The 15,219-nt window shown below is 42.3% G+C and overlaps 1 protein-coding gene across 5 annotated transcripts; it reads right to left on the bottom strand.

The window, feature by feature from the left end:
* Positions 1-1,155: 1,155 nt before the first annotated feature.
* On the bottom strand, positions 1,156-15,188 carry PNLDC1 (PARN like ribonuclease domain containing exonuclease 1). 5 transcript variants are annotated; one of them, XR_010388444.1, is made up of 19 exons: positions 13,922-15,188; positions 12,733-12,790; positions 12,528-12,601; positions 11,529-11,562; positions 11,250-11,373; positions 10,419-10,507; positions 10,021-10,121; positions 8,640-8,719; positions 7,488-7,625; positions 6,423-6,492; positions 6,051-6,136; positions 5,817-5,872; positions 4,638-4,705; positions 3,734-3,784; positions 3,471-3,513; positions 2,793-2,892; positions 2,134-2,309; positions 1,768-1,992; positions 1,156-1,338 (listed from the first exon to the last, which is right to left on the bottom strand). XR_010388444.1 is itself a non-coding variant. In XM_026109850.2 (19 exons), the coding sequence occupies exons 1-19, from the start codon at positions 13,995-13,997 to the stop codon at positions 1,266-1,268; spliced, it is 1,596 nt and encodes a 531-aa protein (XP_025965635.1). In that variant the 5' UTR covers positions 13,998-15,188; the 3' UTR covers positions 1,156-1,265. The 5 variants fall into 5 exon arrangements, 4 of the variants coding, with proteins under 4 accessions (XP_025965635.1, XP_025965636.1, XP_064365282.1 ...); XM_026109850.2 differs by having other exon boundaries at positions 1,894-1,992; XM_026109851.2 differs by having other exon boundaries at positions 1,894-1,992; positions 4,638-4,702.
* Between the last annotated feature and the right edge of the window lie 31 nt (positions 15,189-15,219).

The raw sequence follows: 15,219 nt of genomic DNA, 5'->3' as shown, positions 1-15,219 counted from the left end.
TGGCCAGTGAAAACCTTTCACAAATCCACACAAACACACAGAGCCCGTGTTCTCCACACAAAGGGTTTTGTGGTGATGCTAAAAGACAGAAAAACATAATAAAGATAATAAATAGGGAGATACTTACACTGGTATTTAAAGGAACACTGCCACAGAGAACCTCATTACTTTAAGGGTTAAAAAAAAATAAATAAATAAAAAAGGCCAGGTCAGTTACTTGTCTGGCTAAGAGCTAGCTTATGAAATAAGAGCTGTAAACCACAAACTATGCAGAACTTGAGAACCGCATCTGAAGATACATCGCGCTTTTCTCCTTAAGGGCAGCAAAGCAGCTAACCATTAGCAGCAGAGAGCACATGACCCTCATACCCAGCAGATTCCATTTGAGAGTCAATTAAAGGCAGATTCCACATATTATATGACTATGGGTCCCATTCAGGTAGGTGCTGACTGATGAAATCCAGGGACCACTATTTGGAAATCACAGACTGGCAGGTTTTCCTGAGACAAGGAAATTCATAGAAGAAATTTCAGAAGACAGGAGTCCGTGGACTGACAAATACTCCATTTATATCAGAGAAACTGATCAGCAAAGCATGTCTCATGATAATTTTGGATAGAAGAGTGCTCACATGCTGTGCACTAAAGGCAAACAGAAATGCGTGCCAACTCACCTGACTTGTGTATATTCTACAAATTGGAAGCAAATACATGCCATTTATCTGTGTTTATCTTCAGCTCCACTAACACTGAAATGTACATCACTCACAGCACTGCAAAGTATTTACTGTTCCCCAGAATCTTTCATGAGCCTCAAGAGTGTTCTCTCAATCAACTCTACCCATTTTAATTTGGTCAGCAGTGACATTTCCCCTGCTTTACAACCGAAGCTAAAAATAGCCTCTTTCATTTCATAACTTCCAGAACTTTAACAAAAATGTGTTTTACAAAGCAGCACAAGCATTGCAAACAAACTGGCATTAAGAATTGCTGTGAAGACCCAATAGAAGATCAAAATAAATGAGTCATCCAAAATACTATCTCCTCCTAAGAAGGGGACTATGCTTTTAGCAGATTAACAGAATAACACTAACTGGAAACCACACCATCCTCTTTAAAAACAGGTTTGCAAGAAAGCAATTAAAACGCTATTAGTACCTTGTTACTGCTCATACTTTATTGTGCAAGAAAAACAAAACAAAACATAGACAAACAGACGGAAAATAAGATCAGTGTTCCTCAGTTCTCATCCATAAAACAATCCTTTACACTGAATGGCAAGGAGCTCCTCCGAGTACAAAGGCAAAGAGAGACCACAGTGCCACAATACTGGAGACTCTAAAGGGCAAAAATGATAAAATACGGTTAGGCTACTTACATTTAGGGATTAATTTCGTACTTATTAAGAACTGAGATTCTTTTCCAAATTGTGTCATGTGAGAAATTCACCCTTCACCAGCATGACCATCACTGCCTCATGAGACTTTGAATATCCACTTTGAACCTGCAATTCTCTCCTGCTACCGAGCTTTCAACTTGGCTTTTTAAAAAACTCATGCACCCCACACATGGAGACTTGCTTCCCTCTCCTCAAGCTTATTAGAGCTAGCACTACAGCTCATTAAGATAACCCTCTGTCTACAATGATAGCACATAGTTTTGTGATATTCATGAGGAAACATTTCCCTGGTAATCAAGATCAAGATTAAAGCCTCGTTGTCCAGAGGTGAAAGCTCAGGTGTACCCACCCTAGATTAGCATGCAAACCTGCTCCCGAATCCCTTGTTCTCCAGAAGGACACTGCAGAAGAGAGGCAGGCTGCTTCTGTGCCTGGGCTCTGGCACTCTGCAGAAAGTGCTTTCCCCTCACCATCGTGTCATTGCTGTAACTTACTGCAACAGGCAGTTCACGTGTGGAGAGTGCCTCCAGTGGCGATAAAGAGAAATCTGCAGATTAGGGTGATCTTTATAATCTCGCAGAGCAAGCCTGGCACTGTAACAAAAGATGTCATTAGCCATGACTTGCAGGCTGCTTACAGCCTCTCATAACTCAGGAGAGGAATCTCTTTATCTAAGAGTTGCCAGAGGAAAGAGAGGGTGAGATGGAGACTTGGAGCAAAGATTTGTCACTTACTGCTTAAATTTACTGGAGAGCAAAATGAACTGGTTCTCTGAAAGACGTTTAACATCAAACTGACAAAGACCTTTTAACTCTTGGTAAATATGCCTTTCATTCAGCCCTCGCCAACCTCGGACGTGGACAACCAAGAGAGGGGGACGTCGGCAAGAAGCATCTACCCCAGAAAAATTCTGGAAAATACAAAATATTGAGACATATCTGAGTTTGGAAATATAGAAGCACTGCTAACAAAATCAGAAAACAAGCAAAATGTGGCATGCATACATAAACTAGGCTGTAAAACACAGCTATGGTGCAAGGCTATTTTTCTTTTGTCTCAGGATTTTTCTAAACATGAATCACAAAAGCAAAACTGCCATGATTACCATGGTGAAACAACCAGAACAACATCAAGCTGTCTTACAGAGCAGAGAGAATTAGGGCAGCGTAAGCTGGCTGGTGCCATCTTTCAGGGTGACAATATTAATACAGTTCACAAGGCAAAATTCAATTAATTTGCTATTTCAAAAGGTCATTTGTGCCATTTGTATGGAGAAAACCTCTGCCAAGGTAGGCCTAGGCACTAGTTGATTTTTTCTCCTCTAACAAAGCCATCGTCTAGGCTAGCGACCCGCACGCCCCACAAACTGGTACAGAGCTGCAATTGTACGCACAATGCTTGAAACGCCACCTTGGATGACATGCACCTTGTTCAGATACTTGACTAATGCGCTGAGATACTCAGAGAAAGAAGGATCAGCCTCTGCTGTGACACTAAGCAAGAAAACAAAATGGAACAATGTTTTGTTTCACCAGAGCTGCACTGTTACACGGTACCTCTGCAGCACAGAGCTCCTGACTTAAAGCAGCCCTCCTGGTTATAAAACAGGTATTTCAAGTCCTGGTATCCTCTACAGAAGTCAAAAAGTTACAAGCAAAGGGAAGGAATCTAAACAATTGTTGGCTAGAAACTTTACTGAAGTCACTGCATCATACAGATCTCAAAAATGGAAATGAATGGAAAATGATTTGAACTTTATCCAAGTGAACTGAACTTCAGAGAGCTTGTTCAAGGATAAAGAGGATTCACAATGCCATTTCCCAACCTCTAAGCCATCTCATGGCCCTTGATTTCATTTTGAAAATGTCAGCTTTGACATAAAGCTGCTATGTTCAGATTTATAAAATCACAATCCAGTTAGAACTGTGACATTTCCAATAATGCTTTCTCCTATTCTAAAGCAAAGCCAGACTGCAAAACAAAGTTACCTGAAGCAAACTGACAGCTGATTTTCATAAGATCCACCCAGGTAATGCAGTTTTTGAAAAATAAACATTTAAACATCACTCACCCTGTCGATTTGCACAGTAGCAAGTGAGCTACTTTCAGAAGAACTAGAAGGAGGAACAATGAAGTGGCATTAGAACAAAGTCATAAAGACATAACTAAACAAATGAAAACAAAAAGCAAAAGCTCACTGAAGTGCAGATAAGTTGCTAAGAACAGACTATATAAACAAATATTACTTACTGTCAAATGAATAAATTTACAAAGCAGGAAAGGAATGGTTGAGTTCCAACACAAACTTTTGAGAAGCGTTTAGAAGCATTTTACCTGAGCCACAAAGAAATGCATCATAGCCTGCCTCATGAGGAGTCTTCTCTGCTGTAAGTATCCAACAAAAATCAAAAAGGAGTAAACACCTCTCATACACTGTGCAAACTGCTCAGTCACAGAATCCTTGCAATCAGAAGATCTACTCTTTTGCTTTGTCTTTTTTCACCCTCCCTCAGCTCTGTTCCCCTCCTCCCTTTTAAATCTTCATACCCCACAGGAGGTCTATGCTTCCACCACAAATTTTAAAGTGATATCAACAAAAAGGCAGCAGTTACACCAGCGGCTGAAAAGCTTAGTAAGATGCAGATAAAGAATAAAATTATCTTTTATGAAAATCTAGAACAGAGCTGTATGTTATTGATGGTATGGGAACCATTTCAAAGTGTACACAGAAGGCTCTGTACTGCATGATACCATGCAGCCTGAAGACAACAAGAAACATCCGTCTGGGCAGCAAGCATCATAAAAAGCACTAAACACGTCCTCCTGCACAACCACCACTAACCCTTCACGCAAGTCACAGAGCTCCTGCTGCTTTCTGGGACTTTCCTCCTATTTGCTCCCATTACTCTCCTCTCTGGGACCGCCACTTCCTACCTTGCTTTGCCCCTTCCAAGGGCTGTTGACAGCACCAAGTCGGACTAAATTCAGCCCAATTGTGCACAAATGTCATTTGTGCTAGCAGCATAATGCAGACCTCTGCATCCTTCATGGCTGCCAGGGATATGCAGCACACGTTGTGGAAGGGCAGGATTTAGGCCTGGGCAAAGCTGCACGTCAGAAGCTCTGTGCAAATTCACCACAAGCCTGACAGTCACTCATGCTTTGCATGTGGATATCCACAGAGTAAAATAAAAGGGTTTTAGGTACCTGTCTTTGAAGATGTGCCTAAGGAACATACCATATCTTGAGCAGTCACTTGCAAGAACAATCACTGGGCAGGTTGGATCTGTGGGATTTAGGTCGCTGCTGAAAACAAGGAGATGTGTGAAATTTTTGTCTGTTCTTAGTATGTCAGAGAGAAGACAGGTTATGTGCCACCCTTTCCTGTTGCCTGGTAACCTGCGATTTCATTTTAGAAAAAGCTATTTGAAACTTTTTAAAAGGAATTTTGGTAGTATCCTACAAAAAAAGGTACAACACTTAGCTGAGTATTAGCTAATAGTTTCCTTCCTGAAAACTAACGCCTACATACTACCTCAGTTTCTTCCTCCAGTCAAATCTATTAAGCAGCAAATCAGTTCTAATTTCCTACAAAAATGTGAACCTAAAATCAATACGATAACCTAAAAATGAATACAATGGACTACTCTAGCGAAAGGGGTTGACTAGATGGCCCATTTGAATGCTATTTGAATACAGGCCACTGGAGGATAGGGTAATATGTAATGACTGAAATAAAAGAAAGAGCAAAGCAGAACAAAAACCAATCAACCAAACAAAAAAACCACAGAATCCCAGCACTGTTTTTTTATAAGCACTGATTTTGCATCCACAGAACAAGTCTAAAAAAGAAAAATCTTCTACCACATCATGTCTAAGTTCCTGAGACAACATATTTACTGATGTGCTCCATTTGGCTTGTATTTAGTTACTACACTGGGCTCAGTACTATTTTCACTGAGAACGTGACGGAGAATACCTACTCATTTCACAACAGGCCTCTGAAGTAGAGCTATCTGCAAGCCAAACTTGAGACAAATGAAATAAGGATGGAAAACCACTAATGAAGCTCTCGAGCCCTGCTCGGTACTCTGGAATCCAGATCTCTCTACAACAACATTCGATACATAACCAACCTGATGCATTTCTGTTATAGAATACAGATCAGAATATATGTCATAGACTCTAGGCCTCTAATGATGTGATATGAGAAGTGGCCTTTAGAAAAAATAATTTACTTCATAAATAATTTACAAGAAAGATTAGCAAGTTTGTGCTGTTAAATTTAGAAAGACAAGAAAAAAAATGAAGAACATTTGGAAGAAGGGAGAGTAGGAATATATGAAATGACTGACTTAGAAATATCTTTCCCAAGAAAATAAAGGGATTATTCAACCTCTTGTAGCTCTCCACTTACCTGCACAGAACTTCATACACCTCCAAAAGATTAGATACTCGAGGAAATGGGTATTTCTGTAAAAGAAGAATGTGTTAGAAAATCAACTAAGACAGCCCTTGTGGTGAGTGAGCTCATTTTCTGTTATTGCTAATTCATTAAATGAGATCTGAAATCAGGATGTCTAATGGCAACACTGAGAACTGGTCACAGCTATGTAACCAACTCCAAACAAAAAAGACCTTTGCATCTCACCTTCCAGACAGATTTTGTTACAGTCTTGGTGTCTATGAGGACAGGAAACAGGCTGTGAATGTTCCTTTTAAACTCCTCATAGCTTTCTGACAGAGAAACAAGAAAGCAAAACACATGTGGAGAAAGACATCATGAAACTGAGGAAAAGCCAATGGTATTTCATATGAATAAGAAGGGGTGGGGCAATCAAAGGAATGAGGCACTGCTCCAGCAGCAAGAGATCAGAAGAGGTAGCTTGATTAGCACTGCTGCTTGCCAAATCCTGCGGGTGGCTGGGGTGTGAATGACCACTGTGCTGACTCTTCCATCCCTACTGCAAAGGCAGCAGCCTGGCAGACCACCGCTGGGGACAGCAGTGAGGTACAGCATTACCTGGAAGGGGCTTGTAGAACTTGTCATGAAGATGCAAAAGGTCCATGAGCATGTTGTGTCCCACCAGGGGCTACAGGAAGAATATAAACAGGAAGAATATAAAAAACATAAAAATGCCCATTGGAGCACACCTCTGCAGAACGGCTGAGAGAATGAACTTCAAGCCAGCTCAACATCTGCAATCCTTTCATTCCCTGGGCAGCATCCATACACGCTCACTCTACAGTCATTCGGGTGACAAGTCACGGTAGGGCTAGTAATTTCAGGAAGTCAGACCTATGGTCTCTTCAAAGAGGGTATTTTTCAGTAGCATTCTGTTTTGAGTGGACTTAAGGAGCCACGGGATGTGGTCTGTCTGTTCAGCTGAACCCAAGTAAAGTCTTCCAGTGATCAGATTCATAGGCTCACTCACAAGAGGAGAGAGAGCTTTTGACTGCTCAGCAAGCATAAAGACTTCCAAAACTTAAATTCATTCAATAATCTGCATACAGAATATAAGAATTGCCACATATAATCAGACTAATGGTTTGGGTGGTCCAATAAGCCTGTCTGCCGATTACTGCAAAGCATAATTTGCTCAGCTCTCTGAGACGGTGGCTCATACGGTATAACGCAAGGATTTTCAACATTGCAAACATCTATGTTTTCTAAAGTCATTTAGGAAACATTTTTCAGAATGGGTTCTGGCTCCCTCTCCCTTGGTCTTGCTTGGTCTGCAGGAGTAACAAAAGTGTAATGCAGGGAAATTTACTGTTGGATGAATAATTCTGAGCATGCTTTGGGAGCGGAATCTGACCAGCAAGATGATGTTATGTTTAACAGCCTTTTTTTCTGAACATGATTGCATCTAAGAATTCAACTTGGTTTTATTGTCAACTGAAAAGGATGTGATGAAGCCAGTGCATAGCCATTCACACACTGAATGAGTCAAATCACTCGATACAGATCTTCATACAATAAATAATACAATACTTATCTTTTATATCCCCCCTGCCTCCAGCGTAACAACAACAAAACAAAGTAAGAAAAAGAGAGAGACATGAAAATAGAAATGAGGCATTTTACCTTCTTGGCTTTAACAAGTGCCTGGAAGAGGTTGGTGAAGCCCCGGGCAGACATAAGAATGAGCTCTTTCTGGCAGGAGTCATGAGAAGAGTTCTCCAGAAGCTGACGATGCTGTGGACTCACTTTTTTCACCATCACCTGAAAAGAACAGTTACTGAGTCTCTCAGCCTCCCATACTAGTAGTATGTATCTTGCTTACTGAAGTTCAGTAATGCTGAGGACACAAGTTCAGTTTCTAGCCTGGCAAGGATGGAAAAACAGTGCATCCCCTGGGACTTCAGGACTGCCTCACTTTTCTTCCCTGAACAGAGATCAATGCTCCAAAATCTACTCTAAGGGTATATCGCTAACGTGTCTCTTCTTCAGAAGATGGTTGCTACCATAGATATCTCGGAACACAAATGGACATAATCCAGTTTAACTCAATGCTATTATGGTAACAAACTCATGGCACTGAAGTAAGAGAGACAAAGAGGAATCACACAAACTGAATCCTCAAAGGCTGTGCTTCAAATGAGAAGGCTGGGTAAGTCCTTCCACTCTGTTGCCACTGTTTATCAGGCCAAAACTGTACTGATGCAAAAAAGATTTCTGTAATTACTTCTAAGCAACAGACTGGTATCTTATTCATGTCATGTTCCGATAAGTCCACAGCCATAGGTTTAATTGGGGGGGGGGGGGGGCACAAAAACACACCACATTTAAAATAGCAATCTAAAGATGAAAGGTGGCATATCCCATTAAAAACAAGCCATGCAACAGAGAGTGAAAGTCTTCAAAGCAAAATTCAAGAGTCAATGAAAAAACACTAAAAAAAGGCTAAAAACTACAGTCTTCTGTGGGTAGGTTCTGAAGGAGAGATCCAACAAAGTCTAGAGAGTTAGAAAGTCCTTCCAGAAATGCCCTAAAAATAAGTGTTTCCACTTCAAGACATTCTGTGGCTACAGAAGAAACAGAAACCAAAGTTACTCAACTTTGTGAGATCCCAAGAAAAGGGATCCAGAATCAACACTTCCCAGAATGTTCCTTTATCTTCTCTTCTCCTCCTCCCAGACCCTTATCCTTAAAAGTACAAGCAACATATTTCAGACCGCAGGAATGCCAGCCATATCTAGAAAAACCTATTCCCAAAGGCCCTAATTTTCAGCTCACCTCTCTGTCTCCAAGAGGCTGTGTCCAAACATTCTGGAGAGCCTGCCTCAGAACCAGTTGAACTTCAAACATCTGAATGCCTAAGACAAGAGAGGAGGAACAAAAACTTCAGAGGTGCAGAGAAGCCTGTTCAGAAAATCATTTTTCTACATACAAAGACTAAACAGATGTTTCTCTTCCAACGTACAGAAAATATTTCTGAATATATGATCTTGATAAATTCTCATACATATGGTAAAAGGGAAAAACGTCACAGTGAGAATTCCAGGTAAGTAAGTTTTAGTGAGGACAGAGAAGAAAGAAAAAGACAAACTGAAAAAGAGAAGAGGGAGGAAGACTATCATGAGCTCTCTGAAAAACTCTGGCTGTGTCTGTGAAATGTCTCGGAGTCATCCAGAAGCCAAGCACAGATGACAGGTACCCATGCATTTCCCCCCACCCCAGCTGATAAGAGACTGTTGTCAGTCCTCCTCTGAACAGACTGCAACATGCAAAAAGACACCTTAATCAGTCTCACTGCTTACTTAAATAGATACCCTTTCTGTCACAGGTGCCTGCTGTTACCAGACCATATTAAAACATCAGTGTCCTGTCTACTACAACTGATATTTAAAAAAAACCTGAGCATACTTTCCCACTCCCTTCCTTTTCATACACTGTAGAAAAGCCTAAATACTTTCAGTTGTTCCCAACCTTGTTTCTATTTCATACTCTGACCTAGAGGTTAAAGATTTGGTTTCTATAAGCAAACCTACCAAATATTCTTGCAACAATTCCCTGCCCTGCAACACCCTCAAAACACCACAGAAATTCCTCAGTTCTACTTTCTTGATCCCAAAAGGTAACACAGCCTGTGAGTGGCTTTTTTATCCCCATCCCATTATTTCCTCCTGTGGCTCCATGGGGCTCCATGCTGCACATAAAGGAGAACTAACTCTGGATGTAGAGCCGCTTTTCACTTCTATAAGGGGAAGGAAACAGACAAGAAACAGATCATCCAGGATTCAGAAGTCTAAAGTCCTCCAGATTTGGAGAAACTACAAATTTTCCAGTTGCTGCTCTGAAGAAGCACAAAATGGAAGCAGGTTAGCACAAAGCAAACTCCCCTCCTCCAGGCACCCAGTCATCCAGTTCCTTTTACAAGAAGATCAACTGCCCCAACAAAGCAGAAGAGCAGACCCTAGAGATGAACGCCTGACTGGAAGAGAGGCATAGACAGGGGTGCACAGCTGTAAAGACGAGATGGGAACAGATGTTTTCAAACTAAATAGACCAGTTTACCAGAACAGGCAAAGGACAGTAGCCACCCCTAGACATTCAGGAAAAAAGATGAAGGCACTCATAGCCCACAGGTTCCTAAGGTAGGCATCTTGTTTCATACCACTCAGATCCTGCAGAATCATAGTCTCCTCTTCCTCTGCTGCTGCTATCCAGCATGTCACCTCATCAACAGCCTTCTTCATCCTGTCCCTGTCCAAGACACTGAAGCATGATAAGGGAGATAGAGAGAGAGAAGAAGAAAAAGCTCTTTACAGAGGGAGCCTCATGCCTTGCTGTCGATGTGGGAATGCAAAAGCATCATTTCCCAAACATTCACCCAGTTCTTCACATTGCATCCTGTGATCTTAGTTCTTCTCTGGAGAGACCACTGCATGCTGGAACAGCTGGCAGCAAGGCAATCAGATCCACAAGTTTTAGTATTTCTACAAAACATGACCTGAACGAAGGTGAGCTGCCAACAGAGTCAGCATAGTAGGCAGCTCTCTGGGGAACACTTACCTGCAGACCTTCCAGCTACCTGCCAAGAGATCCTGGCTAAGGCTCTTCTCCTGTAACTCATTCATGTATGGGATTCCATCTTTCAGGAACTGAAGGGGAAAAAGTCCCAAGTTGGTTATTCTCCCCTGGACTTTCTTGCATCAAATTACAGAAAAGCTGGTTAGGCATGTCTAAAATTGACATGTATTTGGGAGATGCTGATGTTCCTCATTGTCAAAACTCTCTTCAGAAGCACGCACACCCCCCCCACACCACCACCAGAGGTGTTCAAAGCCTGCAAGTAACCCAAAATGTAATTTCACACAAAGGAAGATGGTTTTTGTCAACTAATATTTTTTTGCTCTGCTTTTACCTTTCCTTTAATGAGATACTTCAAAAACATCAAGATACCATGATGTTTCCTGCCCAAATTGCTAAACAGTGCTGTTATGTGATGGCATAGCCTGACTTTTATGGGAAATATGGAGTACATTAAATGCAGGGAAACTGAGACTTCCCCATCTTAGTGGCTAGTAAAGCTAGCATAATGGGGTAGCAAGACAGGCCGGGTGCCCCAGGAGGGTCTGTTAAACAACTGTTCTTCTCAGCCCACTAAAGATGGGCTTTCTTCCTTAAGGACAGGGAAATCTGTCTTAGGCTGACAAAGACGTGGCAGCCCTGAAGCCAATGCTCGCTCTCCCTGTTAATAATAAGCCACGTAGTCACCACATACATACTTTAGTAAGAAGGTATTTAAACCAGAAATACAGCATTTTGGGATGTGAATTCTAATTTCTCCTGTAGTTACACAGACTTCTTCTGTTCTAGATTTCTGCTGTAGAGACTACGTACCTTATTATAGTCAAAGCCATAATGAGACAGGAACTGAATGCTAGATGCAGAGAGGGTGAATTCAGCATCCGTAACTCCAAATGTTGAGGGAAAGAGAAAGAAGTTGTATGAATGCACCACATACCTACAATGAAAGGAAAAATCTCTCTAGAAGACAATTACAAGGAATGGCATAACCCTCCCCCCCGCCCAAGAAACTTCTCCATAAAATCTCAACTGCATTATCTTCGTTATAACAGAAAACTGCAAGCTTATGTGGAAAGGATGCCTTTTACTTACTTGTTTGAATTTTCATTTGAGAATATCGCCAGTCCTACATGAAAGAGAAACCTGAGCTGAAACAGCAACGTTGAGCTGGATGCCTACTGATACTGTAAAAATTAGGCAAGGGATGTGGGAATGCCCTAATGGGGTGCATGTTTTTCATTCACTAATACCACACTGCAATCTTAACAGCAACTGCCAAGTCACTCCCCAGCTCTCTGACAGCTGGGCAGTAACAACTTTTTAGGGCTAAGCAGGAAGAGAAGTCAAATTTGACTGGGCAGCAAATAAAACCGAGTAATGACTGAGCACAGGTAAGCTAGTGACAAAAGTCTCTAACCATGCATACAAAGGTTGGTGGGTCCAGATACACTACACAAGCATTTGGAAGTAACTAGGTACAACAAAGGACAGAAACATGGTTTTCACTACTTAGATCCCTGTTTAAATAATAAAGCCCTAAAAAGCACATTAAGACCTTCCATGGCCTAAGGCTTTGAAGAATATTTGAAGTGTTTTGGAGCTAGCTCTTGACCTTTACCTAGTTCTTTATGAAAATGGTCAACAGCCTTCCCCTCCACCAAAGACCCTTTCTTGTTGATTTTTTTACATCTTAAGACTATCAGGAATACCAGCCCTTCATCTCCAATAGTCCCCCTACTCATATGCCATATCAATGACACAGCCTTGAACATAAGCTGCTATGACCTCCTTCTAGCTTGCTATCCTTGGTTTTAAAAGCCCTGTGTTTGTAGCTGTAATCTTTAAATATGAACAATTTAAAAACAGGCAAAAGCATATGGCTCACCTGATTTTAGATTACTTACAGTATCAAAGAGTTGATAGTATTAAGCATCAGTTAAAAAAAAAAAAAAAATCTACCACAGCAAACAAATGGCTCTAACAGAGAATTCAAAACAGAACTACCCCCAGAGCTCACCAGCTGGCAAAAGGCTGATTACAACTGGGATCCAGGGAGATTGTTTTTTCTTCTCCATCAGGGACGGCACTTACCAAACTGACTAACTGTAAAGCGCTGAACGCTCCGCCTGGCCTTCAGATACCACTCAGCCGGGGAATCAAACAGACTGTTTAAAAAAAATCAGACGTGTGGAGCGGGGGAAAGGAAATAAAAGTAAAAACTTTTACAATACACCGATTTGTTTTTGCAAAGCTAGAACAGCAACTCTTCCTCATGTTTCAAGTGCAACACCTTTACCTTGGCTTGTTATTTTGTGGGAAAGTTGAATGTAAGCCTGTAAATTCCATATCAAGCCCTGTTGAGACAGAACACAAAAATAATCTGAAATATGGAACATTCATTTCACCAGCCTCTGCACATGGGTCTCTGAAATATTTCTCCTCACTGTAGCCTCTTTGTCAAACCCACCAACAGCAAGCTCAAAAGTGATCAGCTAGTGCAGAAGTAAACTGTCCCATCTCTTCCCTAATCCATTCAGCAAGACGAACAGAGAAAAACATCCTTTTGAGGAGAAGCCTGCTGCACAATTTAGAAATTTATTTGCTAATGCCTGAAAATAGGCTCATACACGATCAAGTCCACCCTTCTTATAACTAACATACTGAGTCCAAAAACCAGAGAACTGAGACCAACACCAGGGAGAGGGTTTGCTTTCCAACAGACACCTCTGGTACTCATTTTAAAATCCCAGCACGTTGCAATGTTTGCTGTTCTCATACTAACTGACTCGTTTTCTCCACTTACACACGAGGGGGCACAAATTCCTAATATGGGATATCTGGAAAAAAAACCCCATATTTTGTGTTCGCATTTGAATTAGATGCCTTTGTCACTGCCTGCCATCACCAGAGAGCTTCTCTGTTGGGAAAGACAGCGGCAGTATTATCAGAGCAGCTATAGAAAAGGAAAAAACAGGAGGAAATAAGGCAGGCAGACAGCTGCAAAGTGCTGGGCTGCTCCAGGTCAGAACTGAGATGATAATAAATGGATGAAGAATGCCTCTCTCCCCTGTCCCTTGGGGCCTCCGCAAAGTAGGAGCTGCTTTCACACCTAACCAGCCTCCCTTCATACCTCCGTATTATTTCCAATATTGTCCTACGGCTACGGCTTTAAATCTGAAAAACAGCCTTACATCCTTGTAACATTTATTCATTTTTCCATTAGCTAAGCGTAAATCTATTTCTTAATACTAGCTCCACGTCCGTATTATCGCTGGAAAGCCGATTTAGTCCTTCATTTACACATCAGAGGAAACTCCGGTACACAGCCAGACACCCCGCATTTCCTCCCCGTCGGAAACGCACAGCCCGCGGCCCGGGCGGGGGCAGAGACGACCCGCTCAAGCCAGCAAGTCGCGGCAGGGGGAGCGGAGCTGCCCCCAGGGCCCGGCCGGCTCCCGCGGCCCGCAGGGCGCGGCGCGGCTCACCCAGGAAGGCGGCGCGGCGGAGGCGCTCCCGCAGGCGCGGCAAGCACCGCTCGAACGCCGCCGCCCCCACCTCCATGGTCGGCCGCCGCCCGCGCCGCCGCCCACCATTGGCCGCGCGGCAGCGAATCAGGACTTCGGCCCCGCGCCACGCCCCTCCGCCGGGGCCTGAGGGATTTCTCGCCTCGCGGCCCCGCCCCAACGGCTGGGCGGCAGCTGCGGCGCGGCCGCGGCTGTCCTTGCTTCCTGGCGGTTAAAAAATAAAAAACAAAATAAAAACGGCCCAAGCCGCTCCTGGAAAGCACAGCCCACAGGGATCCTGAATTCACCTTTTTCTCCATAAGGGAGCAACACGTGCACAGAGATGGGTACAAAGGAGGCCGAAATCAGACTGGGAGATTGAGACTCAAAACGTGAAAGGCTCAAGACTTCAAATTCCGCTGCTTATTCAAAACTTTCATTCACACAGAAAACTGGATCCATTTTTTGTTGGGTATCACTATTTCAAGATCATAAAGATCACACAAAGGTTAATGCAGTCTGAATTATGAAGTACTATGAACACTATACTACAGTGCCAGCTGGTCATAATTGAAGTAAAACACAGTGGGACTTTTTAAAGAACCAGCTTAACGCTAACTAACTGCTTTGCAGAATGTTCACGCTACACAGTGTATTCTACTCAGTGGCACACCTCTCTAGTTGATTTCATATCTATTACAGTTTGCAAATATTTGGCAGGAGGCAAGACTGGTACAGGAGTTACCCGGACCACTCAGGACTCTCTGAACAGGTGTTAAAATGCCACCAACAGCACAATCCTTTTAAAGGAATAAAGTACATAGGTTCACATGAACTGCAGGATTACATAGCCTGGAAGCATTGCTGATGAATAGAGCGAGCAAGCTTACAGCATAGTTCTTTGGCCAAGCAGGGCAAAGTATTTCTTGAGCACAGACAAGGAAATGGGAAGAGGCATCTTACTCCCTGCAGTCATAGTGCAGCTTCACTCCTAGACCCAGGAGGTATAAACATTTAGAAAAGATTTGCAAGAAACCTACAAAGATGAGTTGAGAGAATTAACTCTTTATATGGTAAGTAGATTAAACACATAACTTGGTTACATTCCAGGCATTCACCTAATGAGTGCATTTTGCTAGAGTTAGACTGCTGGCAGAGTTCAGGTTAAAAGGAACACAAAAACAAATACTAAAAAGAAATAATTCATCATACTGCAGCAATTGAAGACTTCTAGCATTAAATCAACTATATGGCACCTTGATGCAGCAGATACTGAAATA

The sequence above is a fragment of the Dromaius novaehollandiae genome, chromosome 3 (genome assembly GCF_036370855.1).
Source record: "Dromaius novaehollandiae isolate bDroNov1 chromosome 3, bDroNov1.hap1, whole genome shotgun sequence".
NCBI classification, from domain to species: Eukaryota; Metazoa; Chordata; class Aves; order Casuariiformes; family Dromaiidae; genus Dromaius; species Dromaius novaehollandiae.
The sequence above is the reverse complement of the archived record's forward strand: the minus strand, read 5'-3'. Positions and strand labels throughout refer to the sequence as shown.

Bases quoted from the DNA above. Each gene is read 5' to 3' on its own strand.
- PNLDC1 (XM_026109850.2), bottom strand. From the start codon at position 13,997: ATGGAGGTGGGGGCGGCGGCGTTCGAGCGGTGCTTGCCGCGCCTGCGG. The intron at 10,508-11,249 runs GTACGTAGTCTC...TTTCCCCTTCAG, and splicing joins ATGGCTTTGACTATAATAAG to TTCCTGAAAGATGGAATCCC. The intron at 3,785-4,637 runs GTATGTTCCTTA...GGATACTTACAG, and splicing joins AAGTGACTGCTCAAGATATG to CAGAGAAGACTCCTCATGAG.